This window comes from Rhipicephalus microplus, chromosome 9 (assembly GCF_043290135.1).
Source record: "Rhipicephalus microplus isolate Deutch F79 chromosome 9, USDA_Rmic, whole genome shotgun sequence".
Lineage (NCBI taxonomy): Eukaryota > Metazoa > Arthropoda > Arachnida > Ixodida > Ixodidae > Rhipicephalus > Rhipicephalus microplus.
In genome coordinates this window covers 5,545,290-5,566,093 of record NC_134708.1, presented here as the reverse complement: position 1 = coordinate 5,566,093, position 20,804 = coordinate 5,545,290, and the positions used below count along the sequence as shown (strand labels likewise).

The 20,804-nt window shown below is 43.1% G+C and overlaps 1 protein-coding gene across 3 annotated transcripts in view; it reads left to right on the top strand.

The window, feature by feature from the left end:
- The window catches only part of LOC119164825 (hemocytin-like), a 191,340-nt gene extending 171,002 nt beyond the window's left edge, over window positions 1-20,338 (top strand). For all 3 annotated transcript variants that reach the window (XM_075873025.1, XM_075873023.1, XM_075873024.1), the window contains exons 69-77: window positions 425-625; window positions 5,325-5,428; window positions 7,698-7,820; window positions 10,536-10,628; window positions 12,390-12,506; window positions 13,280-13,492; window positions 16,156-16,210; window positions 17,044-17,205; window positions 17,702-20,338. In XM_075873025.1, the coding sequence (XP_075729140.1) occupies window positions 425-625; window positions 5,325-5,428; window positions 7,698-7,820; window positions 10,536-10,628; window positions 12,390-12,506; window positions 13,280-13,492; window positions 16,156-16,210; window positions 17,044-17,205; window positions 17,702-20,199 (3,566 nt within the window). In that variant the 3' untranslated portion in view covers window positions 20,200-20,338. The remainder of the gene's footprint in view (window positions 1-424; window positions 626-5,324; window positions 5,429-7,697; window positions 7,821-10,535; window positions 10,629-12,389; window positions 12,507-13,279; window positions 13,493-16,155; window positions 16,211-17,043; window positions 17,206-17,701) is intronic.
- The last annotated feature ends 466 nt before the right edge of the window (window positions 20,339-20,804 follow it).

Here is a 20,804-nt window from a genome sequence, read left to right as displayed (position 1 = left end):
GGTGCGTTAAAAATTATAAATTTAGCCAGCATGCTCTTAATGGCGTAAGGCTGGGTAACATCGGAGCTGGTTGCCACGTTTCAGTTCAGTTGCTTTGCTATCTTTTTAAGTCATCTGTACAGAATGATTGAGCGGTCATTATTGAGCACGCGTCGGTTAATGGTAGGGAAAATTTTATATCTACGACACACACAAAACCTCGACCATAACATTTCTGCTGTCAAACCAAGACGTCAAAAACGTAGCAACGTAAAAAACATAAGAAAACTCGATACACACTCTGAGAATGCCTGTTCATTTATATTTTAACGCCCAACGAAGCTACAGGCAGTTTTATCAATGGTTGTTGAACTTCTTTTAAATGACCAATTCCTCTGAAAGAAGCCTCGGACAACTGTTTTTCTGATAACCTTCCTTTCTACAGAGTGCGACCCTGCACTGTGCCCTCCCGTGGTGTGGCCCACCGACTTGGAGATCGGCCAGGAGGTTGTGATGACGCCGGAGGGATGCTGCGCCACACTCGAAGCCATCTGCTACCCGGAAAAGTGTCCACCCGAGCCTACTTGCCCGACCGGCACGAAGCTAATCGCCACTCCTGGGGCATGCTGCAACAACTACAAGTGCAGTGAGTAACTAATCTACCCTCGTATTGACTGACTTATAAATGAAAGAATGTCTTATACGTTTCCTAAAATACCAGAACTGACCACTGATGGCTTCGGCGGCGTCAACACGTCTCCGGCACAAACATCATCATCGCAGGGAGACGTCACCACATGTTGCCTTCATTACGTCGCACAACATCATGACATATCATATAAATGAGTGCTAATAATAAGACAGGAACCAAAGCAGGAGGACAGGACGTGTGCCTGATCGAACATAATAAAGCAACTTGTCCTAAAGTTTGGTCATTGATGATTTGAGTGATATGTGGAATTTAACGTCCCAAAACAACTGTATGATTATGAGAGACGCCGTAGTGGAGTGCTTCAGAAATTTTGACCACCTGGAATTTTTTAGCGTGCACTTAAATTTGAACACATGGCCTACAATGGAAAATCCAGTCGTCGCAGCTAATTTGATCCCGCGACCACCTGCGAGTCAGAATCCGAGTGCGTTAACCACTAGATCACCACGGTGGGACTAAAGTCTGGTAATGCACCAAAAACTTGAACCACATGGCAAATTTTATCGTAGATTCGAACATAACACCTCACTAAAATTCTTTTGTTGTTGGTAGTAATGACAAAAATTTATTTTTAGATACGCGTAAAGTTTACGTCAAGATGAATTAACGAGGCCAAGCAATGAACACGATAGCAACAAATTGGAAGGTCACGCGCAGAATGCAAAACATATCGAAACGTACCCCGCGTTTCTCATGCACATATGACGAACGAAACGTACTCACAGGTACAGATTCACGTGAATAGGCGTCTCAGTTGTTACTTCGCTGTGTGTGGAAAGTGCGCGCTTTTCGCAAACCGAGACTGCAATGAATGCAGTGACCTTTGTGCACCCGGTAACTAGAACGGAATCGTTCCAGGTAACGCCCGAGACCAGCCAAGACGTACGATCCTTCCCTCCTCCCCACCGCGAGATAAGGGCACGCGAAGGAGCATCGCTCACATCCTCCAAGCGGGGCAATGACGCGTGGGAGATTAGAGCACGCGCGGCCGCGCAATGTGGTGACGCGCGCTCATTGCGCCATCTTGCTGGTAACGCTAAAAACACAATTCCCCCCGGGATGCCCGTAAGCTGCGCTAAGTGGTATATAAAACTAGCTTGCCGTTTGAACGTTAAAGGGTGTGCTCCTCGGTGGCGCAGTAGTGAACACCTTGCATTCATGATTCAGAGGACCGAAGTTCGATTCTACACGCCGGAGTCCTTTTCTGGGGTTCCTTTTTCTTTCTTGCATTTTCATATATATAGATCCTTATACATATACGGTGAGTGACGTCGACGCCGGCGGCAAGATTTAGCCGAGAGTGTACATATAATTGTCATCGCAATAAAAGCAAGCTGTGCAGAAGACAGAAAAACTCGGCGTTTACCTAAGCACACAAAAAAAAGTACTTTTCGTTCAGAAGGAAACTAGCTTACACGTTTATTTTACCTAAACGATTGACAAACGCGCCGTAGTATCATGGGTGGAGCTTGCATTTGTTTTTGGGTTGTGAACGACTAATGTTTTATTCAAATATTACTTTCATTTGAAAGCGTGAATGTCGAAAACGCAGACCACCTTGTATTTTGAGGATATATGTTGAGTAAAATTTATCATGATCACTGTCGTCAGCCTAAGAAGGACTCTCCCAATAATTTACACCCCTGCTTGAGCTGATTCGATGTCATGCTTGCGAATTTCTTGATTTCATTCACCCACCACTATTTCTTCCCGCCACGGCTCTTTCTCATCTTTTATATTTCATTACGTTAATAAAAGTGCACATACTTCTACAAAACTATTTTTATGAAAGAGGGATCTAGCAGTTTCTTTTAATAAAGCATAACTATACTTCATCGTTTTAAATTGTTTTGTCAGTATGTCATGATTACCCACAGTATCAAGACTTATTCATGTAATGATACTGTATCTTGACATGAATAAAATGAACAATCAATCAATCAGTCAGATAATGAAATTTATTCATATATTGTTTTGAGGAGCACTATTATGTTCTTTTTCATTTACTGCATGCAATCTCTACGAAATGCTTGTATCCTGTGCTCTATGACGGGCCACGGAAGCACGCATACGCCCTTCAGTTTACCGAGTTTCATTCACTATTTTATGAGCTACTGCTTGTTTTTTTTTTAACTTTGAGATTGTTGTCTGCTTTTCATGGCTTTGTTGAAAACTGGCTACACAAAATCTTTCATAAAGGTGATATCTATAGTTCCTGTAGTTCCTGTAGCACTACTTTTCCTGCAGACAAGTTTATCGTGAAGCGAACAAAATTGACGGTGCCAGTGTTTATGTGAGGACGTTATACCTGCGAAGAAGCTCAGAAACTCATAAGATCCAATGGAGCGTCACAATTTACCAATGTGCGCTTTCGGATTCATTCAGCAATAGAGAAGCTGAGAAAGAAGATCACGTTGCAAACTGTGAAATCATAAAAGAAACAGTCACGGTTCTGCACGGTACAAAGAAACAGGCAGGTTTCGCTGTTCAACAGTGCCAAACTTCATTCTTAGACTAAATAGATTGAAGTGAAACCGCGATGCAGTAGCTTTTAATAACTCTTACGGCACGCGGTGCATGAGAATGCTTTTGAAAGCGACAGCACGAAGACTTTGAACATACGAGACAGTAGTGTCCCCCAATACTGTTCTCATTTCATGTGCGAACTCTTTTCAGCATTAGTTTTTTTTCTTTTGCTCCGATATTACGGAGTTGAAGAAATAACGCTTTTTGCAGCATAGTTTGCGTTTCACATATGTTCCTGTTTATGTGGCCAACTCTAACGTTGCGTGTAACTGGAATTACAATCAACGTAATGACGTTTAACAAATCGAACGGAAAACAGAAACAAAAGTAATGACAAAAAACAACTAGATCCAAAACTGAGGACCATGCGGCATGCAATGAAACGTAAAGTGATAAAAATAGCATAGAAGGTCGGAGGGCGGCAGAGTGTGCAACGGAACAGACTGGATCCGCAAATATTCTAGTCAACATAGAGCGAAAAAAAAAATAGATCTATGCTGATGACGTAGTGCTAGAGCAGAGAAACGGTAGAAAGAAGCAGTAGCAGAAAGGCTACCAAAGAATGGGAAACACTGCCTGGGAAGGCAAATAGTTAGATGTAGTGACGTAATCAGGAAGCTCACCGGGATTAAATGGGATCATCTGGCATAGCATAGAGCACAGCATAGGGCCTTTGTTCTGCAGCGGAATAAAACAGGCTGAGAATGATGATGGTAATGATGATGAATGACAGCGTAGTCTGCGAGTGTGCGTGTTTCGAACAAAAGTTATGCAATTCGCATAGTGCCGTTTTCAATCGTTACACTGCTACCTCTCATGCTCTGCTTAGTGTACGCCATCACTGTTATGGTCTTCACGGTACGTGTAATTGTTGTAAATCTCCAGAGCGACACAGCCCTTCACATAATCCTATGTGTTAGGGACTCACTGGAGGTCTTTTTTGTGCAACATTGCTTCTCTGTACAACTGTAGTCTATGTGTCTTTTCAATGATACGAGAAACGACCACAGTGGATGTTTTAATATTGAATTGTTTTTTAATATTGACGCGATAACGTTAAAGAGCTTGTTTCGCAGAAACTCCGGTGTAGGTGTGACTGTCATTAATAGTGACAAAAAAAATAATCTTATTCGTGACTGAAAATCATTAAAGATGCAAATTAAACAAGAAATAAAAACGTCACTTTGAGTGAGAATCAAACCCAAGCCGTCTGCGTGGCAAAAAGGTGTTCTGCCACAGATCTATGCTGCTGCTTCAAGCTGATCCCCCCCCCCCCCCCCCAAAAAAACATAATATGAAGGTTATGTAGTAGAAGCATTGCCCTTAACGCTCGTAGTGTGGCATGACAAGAACGTAGAATAATGTCAGGCGTCGAAACATGGGAATCGCGCAACTAGTGAGTGTTTTAACAGCTCGTTCATTACACGCGCTCAAAATTATGTTTTCGTAGTGGGCGCTTCACAAAAGTAACAATTATGGCGTGAAAAGTGTACTTGGCATAGACGGCCGGAGTTCCGCGCACATTCATTTGCTTGTGGCATGGTTGAGACATGAACCAAGCACCGAAGCCAGGTCAGTGGTTGAGAAGCTCGTGCTCACGAGGTTCTCTATCGCATTGCGCTTCGAACCCCGATCATGCTCCCATATTTTATGCGGCTGACTGTACAACAATGAATCTGATGTTTATTCGTTAAAAAAGTTGTGTCATAGCACCGAGATTATCATTTACGAGCACGAGTTTGCGTAGAAACGGTTGCGGACGGTGTTTTTTTTTTTTTTCTCGCGCTATGTGACGAAGGAGTAAGTGAAGATAGGTGGAGGACATTTCTTTGACAATCGGCTTCCTCTGTGCTACACCGAGGACCGAACGAAACAATCACACGACAAACTGTGGCCGCCAACTTGTCTCAGAGTAAGAACTTTATTCGTGACTTCGCATATCGGGAAGGTCATTTGAAGCACCAAACGTAAATTGAGAAAACTGCCGATTCAGCATCGTAACAGCTTTGGTCACATTTTCAAATCGGTTTTCTATTTCCACGTCTGCATGTTTCAAAAGTGAAATCATCATTTTTCATTCTCTCTCCTTTTCCGCCTACTCTTGCAGAAGCCCCAGAGGGAGTTTGCCTGTACACGCACCAGTACGAAATCAACGACGAAGGACGGGAGGTTCCCGTGGAGGTGCATCGCCAGAACGTGTCTTTCTACGAGGTACGTCAATTCAATGCCCGGTCATCTGCGTTCTTTGCTGACCCGCCCGCGGTTTCTCGGCACGTAAGGCGTCGTTTCTCACGAATGAATTGAAGCAAAATTCATCGGCCCCTCCTAACGTATCTTCCGATACGTGGACTGGAAATCGCTTGAATGCTTCACTTGGAGCGGCGTGCAGCCGATCGCAACCGTGGGGACATAAAAGAGGCCGTCATGCATGGCTTCAGATTAATGAGGAATCCAATATGTTACTGTGTGTCTAAACATCCCTCATAAAATGTAGCGTACAAGAAAAAACAGACATAGGAAAGAAGGCGCCTGACAGCGTCCGTCCTCTTATCTTCCCTGCGTCCATCTTTGATTGTGGTACATGGTGAACTTGGTTTACAGCGCAATACCAGAAAGAAAGGATGGCGCTGACTCTCAACTGATTTTTATTAATTGAGTTGTGAAACACGCACACACACATATTATATATATATATATATATATATATATATATATATATATATATATATATATATATATATATATATATATATATATATATACAGATACTCAAGATGAACACAAGTAATAAAATTCTTTCTCATGCAAATAAACGAATGCTTCACTGATACAGTTTTCATAAGCCCTAGCAATTTTTCTTGTCAATTCATTCGCGTGTTTAACAATGACGGTGGTTTTGTTAAATATAGGACAACACCCACATAACCCACAGTGAACCAGTAGATGAAGTTGCGCAACCCCTCGAAGCGAGAACTCATGCTCTCTCAGCCGAACATTGACATATGCGCTCCTGCAGAGACCCGTCTAACCGATTATACTTCTCTTGTTCGTTTTAAGCTAGAATACACAGCTATCTTATAAGACCTTACACTAAACTAACATTGATGCGCTGGAAAGGATCCAGCGTAAATCAGTAAAGTAAATATCGTTTTAGTGACTCTCCAAGTGTCCATCAACATTCAGTGCTTGCAACTAAGAAGAAAAACTCCCAGGCTGAAATTTCTGTTCCTACATTATAGTAATAAGTTGTCTCTTTCTCCTGAACTTTATGTTAAGCCTCTCGCTGCTCGCCGTATAAGACATTGCCACACTGCCACATTAACGCCTCACAATGCCAAAACCAACATACTTAAGCATTCCTTTTTCCCTAGAACAGTGGTGGACGGGGACAGCCTACTCTTAGTGCGCTCAGCAGCACCAACTCTATCGCGTTCATTACATCTTAAACCCAACCTTTTCTGATTAAAAAAAAAAGATTTTTTTGCTAGTACCCCTTTTTTACATATACACTTGTACATTGATTATATAGTTGTGTGTTGTTGATATTTTTCATTATGTATGTTCTTTTTCGTTGTTTCACAATTTGCAGGGCTTGTTTACTTGTTGGTAGATTCACTTTGTTGTTAGTATATTTTTTTATATCTGCACACTTTGTACTGTATGTTTGTGCCTTTCCCCTCTTGCCTGCGCCTTTTCAGGGCCTGCAGTATTCATATACAAAATAAAAAATATAAGAGCAGTTTAGGTTCTACGTTGTTATCTATTTGAGAAAGTAACAGTTATTTATAAAAATCGCTACATAAAATTAAGCATTATTATTTGAATCATAACAAGATGAATTTGAAACAAGAAAGACGAGTGTCAGAAACACCTCCACGGGAAAAACTATAGAGTGGGGCGAAGTGAAATGAAATCTAAGAAATTAACAGCGTGCAATAGCAATGTATAAAACAATTACGAGAAAAGTGAGCATGAGAACGTGAAAGGGTATACTGAACACAAAACACTAGGATCACCTAAAGGACGCTGTGAAGATTTGAAGGGCTTCTGAAACCATTCGTGGGAATGTTGGGGGGGGGGGGGGGGTGCAAAGTAGACATTAATTGATCGTTGCACAAAAAGGGGGGGGGGGGGATAATGACAAGTTATGGCGGAAAAGTTTGATTAGTTGATGTTGTTGTTTAGTGTTACCAGCGTATTTGACACCGGCAAGTTATTTAAACAAAATATGATAAAGCTGGCTTGAATATTAGGCTGCTATAATTGCTACGAAAGCATCCTAGTGAATGAAGAAATGACTTCATAGCCATGACATGAATAACATCATTGTTATCGACGTGACTTGAGAAAATTCTTTTTACCCTTATTAACGTTTTCCAATAATGAACTATTTATTCGCCTAAACATTGCTTCATGTTTACTATAGTAGAGTAGAAAAGCTCGTATGTTTGTTTCTACATGTTTTTGTTTTGTTTCTCAGGCTAACAGCGTTTGGAAGGATGGCCTATGCCGAAACTGCACTTGCGACGGATCCGGATCTCAGTTCATGGCGCGATGTACGCAAGAGACCTGCTACGAGAGTGCCGAGCTGCCCGACGACAAGGTGAGATTGTATCGATGCGTTGGTCATCGGGCTGACCTTGTACCTTAACCTGCCCATCTAAGCTGCCCATCGGACCTGCCAATCTTAGCTTAATGTTCCGGGATGTGGCCGCACTGGTTTCTGACAACCATGGCGGCCGTGCAGTTCAGCTGATGTTGCTCTCAAAGTTCTCTTAACTTCACATTTTTGTGCCGAAAAAGCTGTGAACCAAACTTTTTTATTAAGTGCGGAGCAATTTAGGGGGACGGGCTGTCGCAGTGAAACGTAACTCAGGCAAAGCCGCACATTCGGCCGGGTGCTCGCGTCAAGGAGAAGTCTCCTTCCTTTAGATCTTCGAGTGCCTTGATGGTGATAGAAATAAATTGAAATAAACAGAAGAAAATATCCGAAAAGGTAACAGGAAAAGAAGAGAGAAGCAAAGAGTAAGCTGCAGAAAAACAAAGAAAACTGTCCAGCTCTGCAATGCCTTCAGGCTTGGAACCCTCTGTGCAAGCTGCCCTTTAAGTGCAGAGGTTGTGTTTGCAGAGGTTGTGTTTCGTCTCCGGTTTTCTTTTTTTCGGACACGAAAAAGCAAGGGGAGGTGCTGCGGCAAATATTGATCCCTCCCTCAATGAACCATCTTGCGCATGCCTATAATGACCATAAGGATTCAGCTTTATATAACGTGACGATTCATGCTAGTGAGCTCGCTTTTCATTTAAGGTTCCTTTGTATATAAGTAGGTGTTCGACTGTCTAAAGAAATGCGTTAAATGCTCACCACACTTAGTTACATCATACGCGTGTAAATGTGAACTTTATAGCGTTTTATCCCTTCCTCCTGCACCATCTAGATCTATCTGTACCAACTAGTCTTATCTACTTGTTTGTTAGTAGTAATTGTCATGTAGATGTGAAGAAAAAAACGAAGGTGAAAAAATAACTTGCCCTCTGCCAGAGACTGGACCTTCGACTAACACGCACAGGTATGAACGCACACTTATGCCTTGTAAATTGGACAAGGAGAGCGCCGCCACAGTAGCTCAGTTTGTCGACTTTTGAACGCGTTACTCGAACGTCGGAGATCCGGTCCCTACCTGCGGAAAGGAATCTTTTTGTCTTTTTAAAATTTATTTTGCAATTACCCTGCTGCTAATAACATCTCCAGTAGTTTTCTTGGCATCATCATTTGTTAATTCTCATCCATCGAGAACATGTATTTGTGTTTATTTCTAGTGTAGCCTCCGGGTAAATCTTCACCGAGTTTTGACCTTTCATTTCTGCCTACACACTTGACCTTGAGAAAGTTACTCCGGTGCTTACGTAGAAAAAGGTCACCAACGCGTGTAGTTCGTAATATGAGCGTGAATTGCGTTCGCTAAATAAGCAGGATAGACAGCAAGAACTGAGACGGGAGAAAACAACCGAGTCGTATTGTCACAACCAGAACATAGGTGCACTTTTTTTTAGAGCAAGCTGGTGGAAATCGAGGTCTTGCCAGCCTAATTACTTATTCTTACTTTCTTGAGCAGGTCACTGTACTGATACTGAGTGTGACGATACAGCAGAACATGATCTCCAACCAGCTCGATCATTAACGTACTCACTCTTTTCATCGTCAAATTTTCTCAAATAAAGAATTTTAAATATTTACACCACTCACTCCAAAAATTAAGTTTTTTTTTTAGTTAAAACAGATGTGAGTGCAAGAAGAAAAACAAAACCCCACAGTTATAACGATTGATAGAGGGAAAAGAACACCTGACCACATTCAACAGCGTATTCTGAAGAAAGGTGAATGATGCAACCCAGGTAAACGAAACAAAGTAGGAAGGGGACATGATAGAGCCTCATCCTGTCCTGAAGCTTTGTCCTGTCCTTTTTTTTTTTGCCTACCCACGTTGCGTCATTCATCTTTCTTCACAATGAACCAACTAGCCCAATAACAAGTTCAAGTAAACAGCACATTATTGCGCGTGTACGCGTACCTATGGCTGCGTATTAACCTTCTGATTTCATTGTCAAACGTTGTCATTTCCCGATATTGAATGTATCATTTATAGAGTGTGCTTCTGAGCAGACGCAAGTTATCTAGATTTTTCGTTATGTTGCAGTTTTAGATTTTCTATTCCTCTACTACTAAGCTTTATACGTGCATGATTATGTGCATACAAGGAACCTATTGATTGGATTATGCAGTTGTTACAAATAATCCATTTCCATTTCGCTATGGACGCCATTTCACAATGGACATCCATGGTGATTAAATAAGTATCAAGACAATGCATGAATTCAGTGAGATGAAAGAGAACTGAGAAGCAGGATTTATTTTTTTCAATCATGACATCCGAACGGAATTTCGTTATTGATGTGAGTGTAGGAATGAAGAGCTAATGCTTAACTGAAAAATACCTCGCCAGCGGCAATTTTTTGGAAACAGAAAACACAGGAACTTGAGCTTGATGCATATATATCATCATCGTGTAATTTAAAACGCGACTTTCTTGCATTAAAAGTGCAGATTATGATGATTTGATTATTAAAAATGAGGAGAGCCACCTCGAGTAACAGTGTGCCGTAAAAATTCTGTCATTTCACCGGCTAATTTTCACTAGACGCCTGACATATATTCCTGATAAGTGCGATAAGATTCTTTATTAGCGAGAGATGACGCAATTAATGGCTAACTTTGCCGTGAACCATTGAACGTAGAGCTCGTTGTTTATGATTCACGCAGGACTACTACTTGACCGTGGTGGACGTGCCTCTGCGCTGCTGTCCCAGCATCGTGCGACTCTTCTGCAAGGATGACTACGGGAACATACGTGAGGCAAGTACATACTTTTATTTAGTCAATAGGACTATATGTGAGTGCAAGAGGACTGCTTTATGCAACGAATAGCACACACAAAGTAAGCGCTTCACCAAAACTTTCTTCAGCGTTTTTCTAGCATTGCTGTAATGTTCTGGCCGAAACACTTCTGTGGAAGAAATATAAAGTATGATTATGTTGGAAAATGACTTATGCACTTCGAATTCTTTTTTTGCGCTGCTGTTGAATATATCTTCGAAGCTTACTATGCATGGTCACATACGCTCAGTTGTTTCTTCGAATGCTAAAATCTGTCGCCATAGATTCCTACCTAAACCATGTGTCCTACAACATGCGAATTCCACATTTTACACAAGATATGTGACACTTTCTTGCAGATGGTGTTTCATGCGCTACCCACTAACTGTAATGCACTGTCATAAAAGTAACTGTCCTGGTGCTGATCCCAATATCGTGTTCGCTCGGACTATTATTTATATATTTACATATTCAATTAAGTCATTACATTGGTCAGTGCATCAGTTGGTAACATATTTAATTATTCTCACTGAAATCAGCCCGAAAGTCAGACTGTACATAAAAATAATCGTAATGAAAATAGTGGAACCAGTGAAAATCTGTGTATTTTCCTGTTTATTAATAATCCGTGATTATATTTTTCATGACCTGCTGTGTATGTATACTGAGTGCGGAACAAATCAAAACTACTGATACTCCGCCGAACTGAAATGACGGTACTCTTTCTTCAGTGTATGTGTGCTGCTTGCTCCATCTTTATTTGCGTACATGGTCACCCAACGTTATTCCATTGCCTCATTGTGCACAACGACGGCAGCTGGAACATCTGGTATGTTCCCGTCAGGCACCGATCATCATGTACTGGCTGCAAGTCACGTGGCATAATTCCAGGGCACTCAGTATTACACTTCGAGGAAGAAAATGAGGGAATGCGAAATTGTGAGTTTCCATAATTAACGTTAATTAGCATAAGATGAAGTACGTAATTACCCTGCAACAAGTTCGCTTCAATCCTTGCATAAAAAGAATCAAATACAGTTCACAAAGGCAAGCCTGATTTCTTTTTTGGTTGTACTCATTTCGAGCAAAGACAAAGAAAAATATTGAGGCTGTACTGTTAAGTTCCGCTGCGCAAGAGCAACTCTGGGCGGTCCAGCTGGCCGGAAAAGCCGCCAGGACGCAAGGGCTACTGGCCTTCAAAAGGAAGGAGGTTTAGGCTTCTTGGTTATTCGTTCTCATTCATAAAACAGAGCGCACATAAAGAACATGCGACGGAAAGAGATCAGGACAAGCGTTACTGGCTGCCGTTTAGGTGGAGACCAGCAGTGTTCCCCAAAGCGCTGAACACAATGAAGTTATTTCTCTCTTGCCGCTGGTCGTGGAACATGGTACGTAGAACGATCGTCGAACACGGTGGTGTTTTGAATAAAAGAATCCTTTCCATGATGCTTAATGACCGCTTGTCGTCCACTTGGGAAGCCTGCACGAACGCGCACACTGAGTTTTAAGCCATGTGAATGAACACTCGTTGCGTGGTACGACTCCGAAGTTTATCAGTACAATTGTGTGTAAAGTGCTTTTTGGTCGGCGCCTTCTTTACGCCTTTTCACCGTCCACATAATCTTCCTTATAGGTGTCAGCAAAATACACAATCGTGCACATAATGTTTTTTTTTTTTCCTTATCTTGAGCTGTAGCTGAAAAAACGAATATATTTTGGAGTGTCGCAATTTTCACGCAGCCCGGCGACGTGTGGCAGTCTCGCGAGGACCCGTGCCAGTCGCATGTTTGCGAGAGAACAGCGGCGGGAGAAGTACACAAGGTGCTTCGCTCCATCGTGTGTCCGAAGTGCCCGGAGGTGAGTCCTCTCCTCTTTGCAGGCTGGGTATTGTGGCAAGGATAAATACCGGGAAGGCCACATGGCATACCAGCAAAGCCTTATTTATTTATTTATTTATTTATTTATTTATTTATTTATTTATTTATTTATTTATTTATTTATTTATTTATTTATTTATTTATTTATTTATTTATTTATTTGAATACTGGCGATGTGTATTGCAAGCCTGAGGCAAGAGTGGGTTACAAGTTAATGACATGAATAAAAAATTATACACTATACACATGAGAGGCGCAGATTTCTGCAAAACTATAAGTGAATTACATGAAGAGTAATTTCATAAAAGGGCACCAGGACGAGCATTGAATCAAAATAGAAAGCCAAATGATTACAACGAATGCTCGGTCTTCAGCCAACGGCAATGTAACATGAAAATAGTAACATAAATTACTACACAGCATTATGAAATTTTCTTTCGGAACGAAAACAAGAAGTGCTAAATTAATGAGAACTAAAAGGCAACAAGGCAAGAGTATGGGACCTTATTGAACGTAATGCTTATGTGAACCAACAGAGGTGGACGAAAAGATACCTTGCCGCTGGTAGGGACCGAACCTGTGACCTTCGAGTAGCGCGTCCCACCCCAATAAAGTGGACGGCCGGAGAGATGACCGTCGCTGTAGCTCATTTGCGTATGTTTTCATTACCGAAAGAGCGCTACTGAAGTTTAGCCCGCGCAAAAGTGTTTCGGAATGGTCAATAACGATGTCCCGTCCTATGTGGCGCTCCAGAATTCACAGGAGATCGGCCCGGCCAAGGGCGAGTGCTGTCCGCGCTGCCAGGTGGTGGCTTGTGACGAGGCCGGCACGCTGCACCCGGTCGGCACTCGCTGGAACTCGACCGTCTATCCGTGCTACGCCGCTTCGTGCGAGCAGCATGGCGACAGCGTGCGCACAGTCTACAACAGCCCTTCCTGCGCGCCTGTGCCCAAAAAGTGCCCCAAGGTAAGCACTTCGGGCAAGTCGCATCGAACCCCTAAGATACAGGCGAAAGGAAAGTAAGTCGCAGTAAACTCCTGTTATTGATCTGGGGGACCCTTTGCAGGAAAAAGTTGCGCCGATAACACCCGGCACCGCACCAATTTTTTTAGGAGGCTTGTGGATTTCCCGATTAGTCCCGGTTCCTCAAATTACCGTGAGAAAACAGGACGTGGCTCGCTCTGCCAGCAGAAGGAAAACATTAAAAAAAAAAAGTCGTTCTTAGTTTGGGCTTTCGTTGATTGCATCCAATGTGCACTCTAATGCACTACATGACCAAAAACGCGGATTACACTGCTGAAATGCGCTGACAGCGACGCTATGCGCTCGTACAAAGGGTAAAGTCAGTGACTGTACAGTGCATATTTGGAGAGTCATCCGCATATACAACCGACCATGGTATTATGACGGCGTCCACGGAGCCTTTATTGAAAGGCTGCATTGTTAAGGTGTGCATGCCATATGCGAGAGAACACTTTGTATTGAGAAAGAAACATACAGAATCCACCAACCTGCAAAAAGACCATTTCAAAAGGAGTGTGTCACTTCGCATGAACGCTTTACCAAATGTCCGGTTGACGTTGTTGCTTCCCTGATTTGATTTGATTGATATCTGAGGTTTAACGTCCCAAACCCACCATATGATTATGAGAGACGCCGTAGTGGAGGGCTCCGGAAATTTTGACCACCTGGGGTTCTTTAACGTGCGCCCAAATCTGAGCATACGGGCCTACAACATTTCCGCCTTCATCGGAAATGCAGCCGCCGCTGCCGAGATTCTATGCCGCGACCTGCGGGTCAGCAGCCGAGTACCTTTGCGACTAGACCACCGCGGCGGGGCATTTTGTTGCTTCCCTCCAGAGATATATATGATGTATATGATATAGGTCATGTAATGCATGAGAGTTCGAGCAAGCGGTAAAATAAAATATTTTCTGTGCCTTGTTGAGACCTAGCCAGGTGAAAAGGTAGCCCTTCTTAATCGCCTAGATACAAGGCTTATTTCAGCCTGTGACAGTGAAAGTTAATTTTGCGGCTGACCATATGTGCACGTGCGTGAAACCTTTTATTCATAAATGTGGGCACCTTTTAAGCTTCCCTAGAAAATTTTTATGCCATGTAGCTGCTGAAAAAATGAAAAATTCGGGAAGACGTGGTGTCGTCGGAGCCTACGGCTAAGGTGTGCACTTGCAGATTTGAAGAACACAAATCCCCCTGTCAAAACGTAGCCTCAAACGACACCGCGTGTTCCCAGGATTTTTCCTTGAAGCTTCCTTTCTACCTTCTCTACCTCCGACCTTCTGCACACTTCCATTCTTTTCTGTTCTTCTGCTTTTTCTGAATGCTTGCTGAAGTACTTCTCCAGCGGTCTTCACTCACTTTTCACCATGGTGTCCCCCAGCAGTTTTGCTGCAAATGAATGTATTTTTTTCGCAGAAAACTTTTTCACGAAAGCGCGTGCAATATACCGTGTTATGGAGCAATCTGCCTTTACCGTGCAATGAAGTATGACGTGCTTCTAAGTCGAAAAAGAGAGACGTTCTTAAACTTGGCGAAATTACCAGGACACGAGTGTTGTTTTGTGTGCTTTCGTGTCCTGATTTGTCAGTTTTCATTATCATGATGAAGCCGAAGAGTGGCTACAGTTTCGGAGAAGAACGATACGCGTTATTATACGGCCTTTGTCATATTGCGCAGTTTGACACTCGGTCACACCTAGGGAGGAACCCGACGTGAGGGTGCGGAAGCAGCTTTCTACTTCGACTTAAATGATACCCTTCCTGCTCAGTAACATTATTGTTAATGAGACCGCGCCGTGGTGGTGTACTGATGCCCGGCTGCTCACCCAAAGGTCACTGGTTCGACCTCGGCCGTGGCGGTCGCATTTCAAATAAAGGCGAAATGCCAGGGACATGTGTATTGTGCTAAGTCAGTATACGTTAAGGAACACCAGGTGGTCGAAACTTTCGGAATCTGCGGCGCCCTTCAAAATCATATCATGGTTTTGGGACGTGAGACCCCAGCTTTATATATTTATTATTATTATTATTATTATTATTATTATTATTATTATTATTATTTTTATTATTATTATTATTATTATTATTATTATTATTATTATTATTATTATTATTATTATTATTATTATTATTATTATTATTATTATTATTATTATTATTATTATTATTATTATTATTATTATTATTATTATTATTATTATTATTATTATTATTATTATTATTATTCCGGAAATTTCGACCATCTCGTGTTCTTTAACGCGCAGTGACATCACACCATCCACGAGTCTTAACCGTTCTACCCCCATGGAAAGACAATTGCTGTTCAGGCGCATTAATCGGATACTTGTGTTGCCATCATTTGTCCCGAGTGGTTTTTATTCGCACTTGGACAAGCAAATATGCATCGAAATGACGATATGGTACTTAATATTACGTTTTCTGGCGTTAGTATTTGCTTATTAGTTGTAAGTATTTGCAGGCCCAAATACTTACAATATATGCAACGGATGGTGTCATCACCCTTCTTTTCACTCCAGCTTTTCCTTTTCTGGAGACACACTTTTTTTTTCAGTTACGAATACTAACACATGTTGTGTTTTTTCATTTCAGGATATGATTGTGTGGGATGAAAATCAGTGCTGCCAAAAATGTAACATCACCACTGGTAAGCTATAACTTGCGTAGGTTTACCGCGCTACCAAATTCACCACTTAATGTTTACCCTTTGCTTACGAGTGTCTCAAATTGTCGTGAATAGAGAGTGTACTTGACGATAAGAAACATATTTCCAAATGAACATTATGCTAAGGGTGCAGGCATTTTGCTGAGCAGTTCAGCTGGAATGAATTAGCGAAGTCTGAAGTAGCGACGCAATTTTTCTAGTTTGGTACCAGAAACACACAATGCTTCCGAAAGCTGTTAGGGCTAATGTATCTTTATAATATACAGCTTCTGCACTGCAACACCATAGCAACTTACTTCTCAAAATAACGTGTACTTCATCAAGAAAAAAAAAGGAAGCCCAGAACACATTGGTACCAAATAGCAGAGAACAATTAAAAAAAACAATCAAAACCAGTCAACGAGAACAAATGAATGCATAAGATGTGATCATTATTCAAGGCATTCATTTGTATTAGGAAGTGTGTTAAAGCGTTTGTGATAGACGTTCATTAAGTATAGATTAAGTTGATTAAGTATCCCGCACGTTATACCGTGGCACGTGAAACACATAAACCACTAGTAGCCAGGTGCTGTAAATCTCACTGCGCTCAAACTTGTAGAAAAAGTACGCAATCATGATGCCCCCTCCGGATTTCTATGAGTCTAGTATTAAAATAGCTCGCAAGCTTCTTAACGGTGGGCAAGGTAAAACGTTAAAAGCAAATTACGATGCTTCTTCCGCTTCATGCTGCCTTCTGTGGTGGAACGCAACCGCAAAGTATGCAAAATAAAGTGCATGTGTCAATTCTTCCTTCCCAATGTTCCTTTGCGCAGTTTCCGAAGAAGTCTGCTCGCCCGCACCAATGGAGCTTCAGCAAACCCTCAACATGTTCACGTACCGCCATCAAAAGTGGGGACTTTGCGTCAACACAGAGCCAGTTCAAGGAGTCATGGAGTGTGCCGGCAACTGTGAATCGCATGCTTATTTTGCGACTGGTAACTAATACTTATAACGTTATAGTAAAAGGCAACTTTCACGACAGAAGTTAGCTAATACTAATATTACGTAGCGAAGCCATCCACACAACGTCGCAATATTCTCACTGAGAAGGCCCTAATGAACGCTTAGCATGCAGCCGAATGCGTTCACTTAAAAGAAGTCCATACAAAATAAGCCAGAGTCATCAACATACTCTTAACTACGAAATATATTCAAATAACAATATTGTAACCACCTAATCACGAATATCTAGTGATTTACACGCAGTACAAACGTAGTGCTTTTAGCGGCGCCAAGATGAATTTCTGCCTTCGAATACAAAGAAACATATCAATTGGCATATTAACTGACAGCTCGTGACCAAAGGGCATACAGGACAACTAAACATACGAATATTTTCCCGAATGCTTGCCTGCATTTTTTCACTTCTTTCTAGGCCTTCGTCGCAGTGCCAACAAAACATTTTTTACAGAAAACTTAATGTTTTTGCAGGAGATTCAGAGGAGTTTCAGTCTGACTGCAAGTGTTGCAAGCCCTTGACTTGGAGCACGATGAAGATTGAACTGAGATGTCGGAATGGGAGAAAGCTAGCAAGATCCTTCAACCAACCTGTCGCGTGTTCCTGTACGCCTTGCGTTCCCAATACTGGAGAACGAGAAGAACCCCATGGTAACGATGGCTTCCTCGGTGTCAAGGTCCCCTTAACAAACACCAGTATGTACAAAACAATGCAAGGAGATCAGGCACTTGGACATGAACAAGCGAACAAACCTGAACTTGAGTTGAAGCCAGGTGTACCCGAAAGTAATGTTCCTATTGCCCAAATGCCCTACAATCCAGAGAGGGAAGAAGACAAGCCAATCAGATTTGAGCCTATAGCTCAGCAACCATACAAACCGGAAGACATGGCCGAACAGCCAAAACGACCTGAGCCAATCAGCCAAATTGCACAAGAACCCTACAGACCTGAAGATGTTGGAGAGCCAACACCAGCAAAACCAGCCGGCCCGATCGCCCAGCAACCATTCAGACCAGAAGACATAACGGAGCACCCGAACAGGCCGGAACCAATAAGTCAAATCGCACAAGAACCCTACAGGCCCGAAGATGTGGAAGAGTCATCACCAGGGAAACCGGCAGGACCGATTTCCCAAGCACCATTTAGACCAGAAGACGTAACAGAGCAACCAAAGCAACCGGAGCCCATCAGCCAAATCGCACAAGAGCCCTACAGGCCTGAAGATGCCGAAGAGCCCACACCAGTGAACCCAGCAGGTCCGATCGGCCAGAAACCATTCAGACCAGAAGACATGACAAAGAAACCAAAACAGCCTGAACCATTCAGCGAAATTGCGCAAGAACCCTACAGACCCGAGGATGTTGAAGAGCCTACCCCAGTGATACCAGCCAAACCAATCGCCCAGGAAGCATTCAAACCAGAAAACGTAACAGGGCAACCGAAGCGACCGGAACCAATCAGCCAAATCGCACAAGAACCGTACAGGCCTGAAGATGTCGAAGAACCAACACCAGTGAAACCTGCAGGACCAATCGGCCAGGAACCATTCAGACCAGTAGACGTGACAGAGAAACCAAAGCGGCTTGAACCATTTAGCCAAATCGCGCAAGAACCCTACAAGCCCGAAGAAGTTGAAGAGCCAACACAAGCGAAACCGGCTGGTCCGATGGCCCAGGAACCATTCAGACCAGAACAGGCAACGGAGAAATCAAAGCAGCCTGAGCCATTTAGGCAAATCGTGCAAGAACCCTACAGGCCTGAAGATATTGAAGAGCCAACACAAGTGCGACCGGCTGGTCAGATCGCTCAGGAACCACTCAGACCAGAAGACGTGACAGAGAAACCAATGCGTCCTGAACTATTCAGCCAAGTTGCGCAAGAACCCTACAGACCTGAAGATGTTGAAGAGCCGACACCAGCGAAACCAGCAGGTCCAATCGCCGAGGAACCATACAGATCAGAAGAATTAACACAGCAACCAACGCGACCTGAACCAATTAGCCAAATTGTGCAAGAGCCGTATCGGCCAGAGGACGTACCACCAAGAAATCTATCAAAGCCGAGCCTACCAAATGAGCAAGAGCGTTCACGTCAACAAGCCTCAAAGGAGAAAACTCGACAGTCAGGGTCAATGAGCCAAATATCACAAGAACCGTATAGGCCGGAGGACGTTGTAGAACAGCATCCGTGGAATCCGCTTTCTCCGATAAGTCAATTGCCATTTAATCCTGAAGACACTGTCAGTCCCGGGTCTCCCAGCTTAAATCGTCCATTCGCTCAGGAGCCATACAGACCTGAAGATGCGACGCATCATATATCGCCATCTGGCTATGGCCCCATCGCTCAGGAGCCTTACAGGCCTGACATCGGCCAGTTGGGTCATGCAGGTGGTGGCTTCGGCTTAGGCCTTGGTGGCGGCGTTGGCTTAAGTCATGGCGGTAACTTCGGCTTAGGTCTTGGCGGCGGAGTCCAAGGTGGCATCGGAGTCGGCAATGCTGGTGAACTTCACGGAGGCCTTGCTACCGGCCTTCACGGTGGTGATCACGGTGATGTTGGCGTCCACTTCGGTGGAAGACTTCCAGGTGGCATCAGCGGTGGCGTAGGAGGTCACCTTGTCCCAGATATTGGTGGTGGCTTGATACCAGACATAGCGCATGGTGTCGCGCAGCATGCTTCTCACGCAATAAATCACGGTGTCAATGCTGCTCTTGGGCATCTTCAAGGTCACATTGACCAAGCTGCGCCCAAGCATGATCTCCAGCCAACGTATGCTGCCCAACAGCCTTACAGGCCAGAAGATGTCCCAAGACGTTTCAACTTTGGATTTGGTGGATTCGGTGGGCATGAACCACCAGTCGTGCCGGAACGCAGAGAAGAGAACAAGCGGTTGACGCAGGCAGGAAACCAAAAGAATTCACGAGGGGGATCTAAAAGAAGAAAGGACAGGAACAGACGACCTAACCTTGAGTGATACCAAAAGCTGGCTCCCTTTCAGACGAATTCGTCATCTCATCGCCACTTCTGAGCATGATCAAAAGATATACTGTGTGCCTTGTTTTTTTACTATAAACTAAGATTTTAAAATAAAAGAATTAAAGCTGTTTTCATAATTTTGTCACATTTACTGAGTCATACTGCTTGCCTGTCACACACAAAAAATATAATACTGGTAATTGCCTTGGCAAAACTTCTTTTACGACAGGAGATACGGCTTTTCATGTTGTTTCTGGTTATAGTAACAGCTTCTAACAAACACTAAAGGAGCAGTGCAAACTGGCCCCACCGCGGTGGTTTTGTGGGTAAGGTACTGGGCTTCTGACCCGCAGGTCGCGGGATCAAATCCCGGCTGCGGCGACTGCATTTCCGATGGAGGCGGAAATGTTGTAGGCCCGTGTGCTCAGATTTGAATGCACGTTAAAAAACCCCAGGTTGTCGAAATTTCCGGAGCCCTCCACTACAGCATTTCTCATAATCATATGGTGGTTTTGGGACGTTAAACCCTACATATCAATCATCAATCAAGGAGTACAATCTAGTACGTGTTATCATTTTATCGTTGTGTGTTGCGCATCAGTT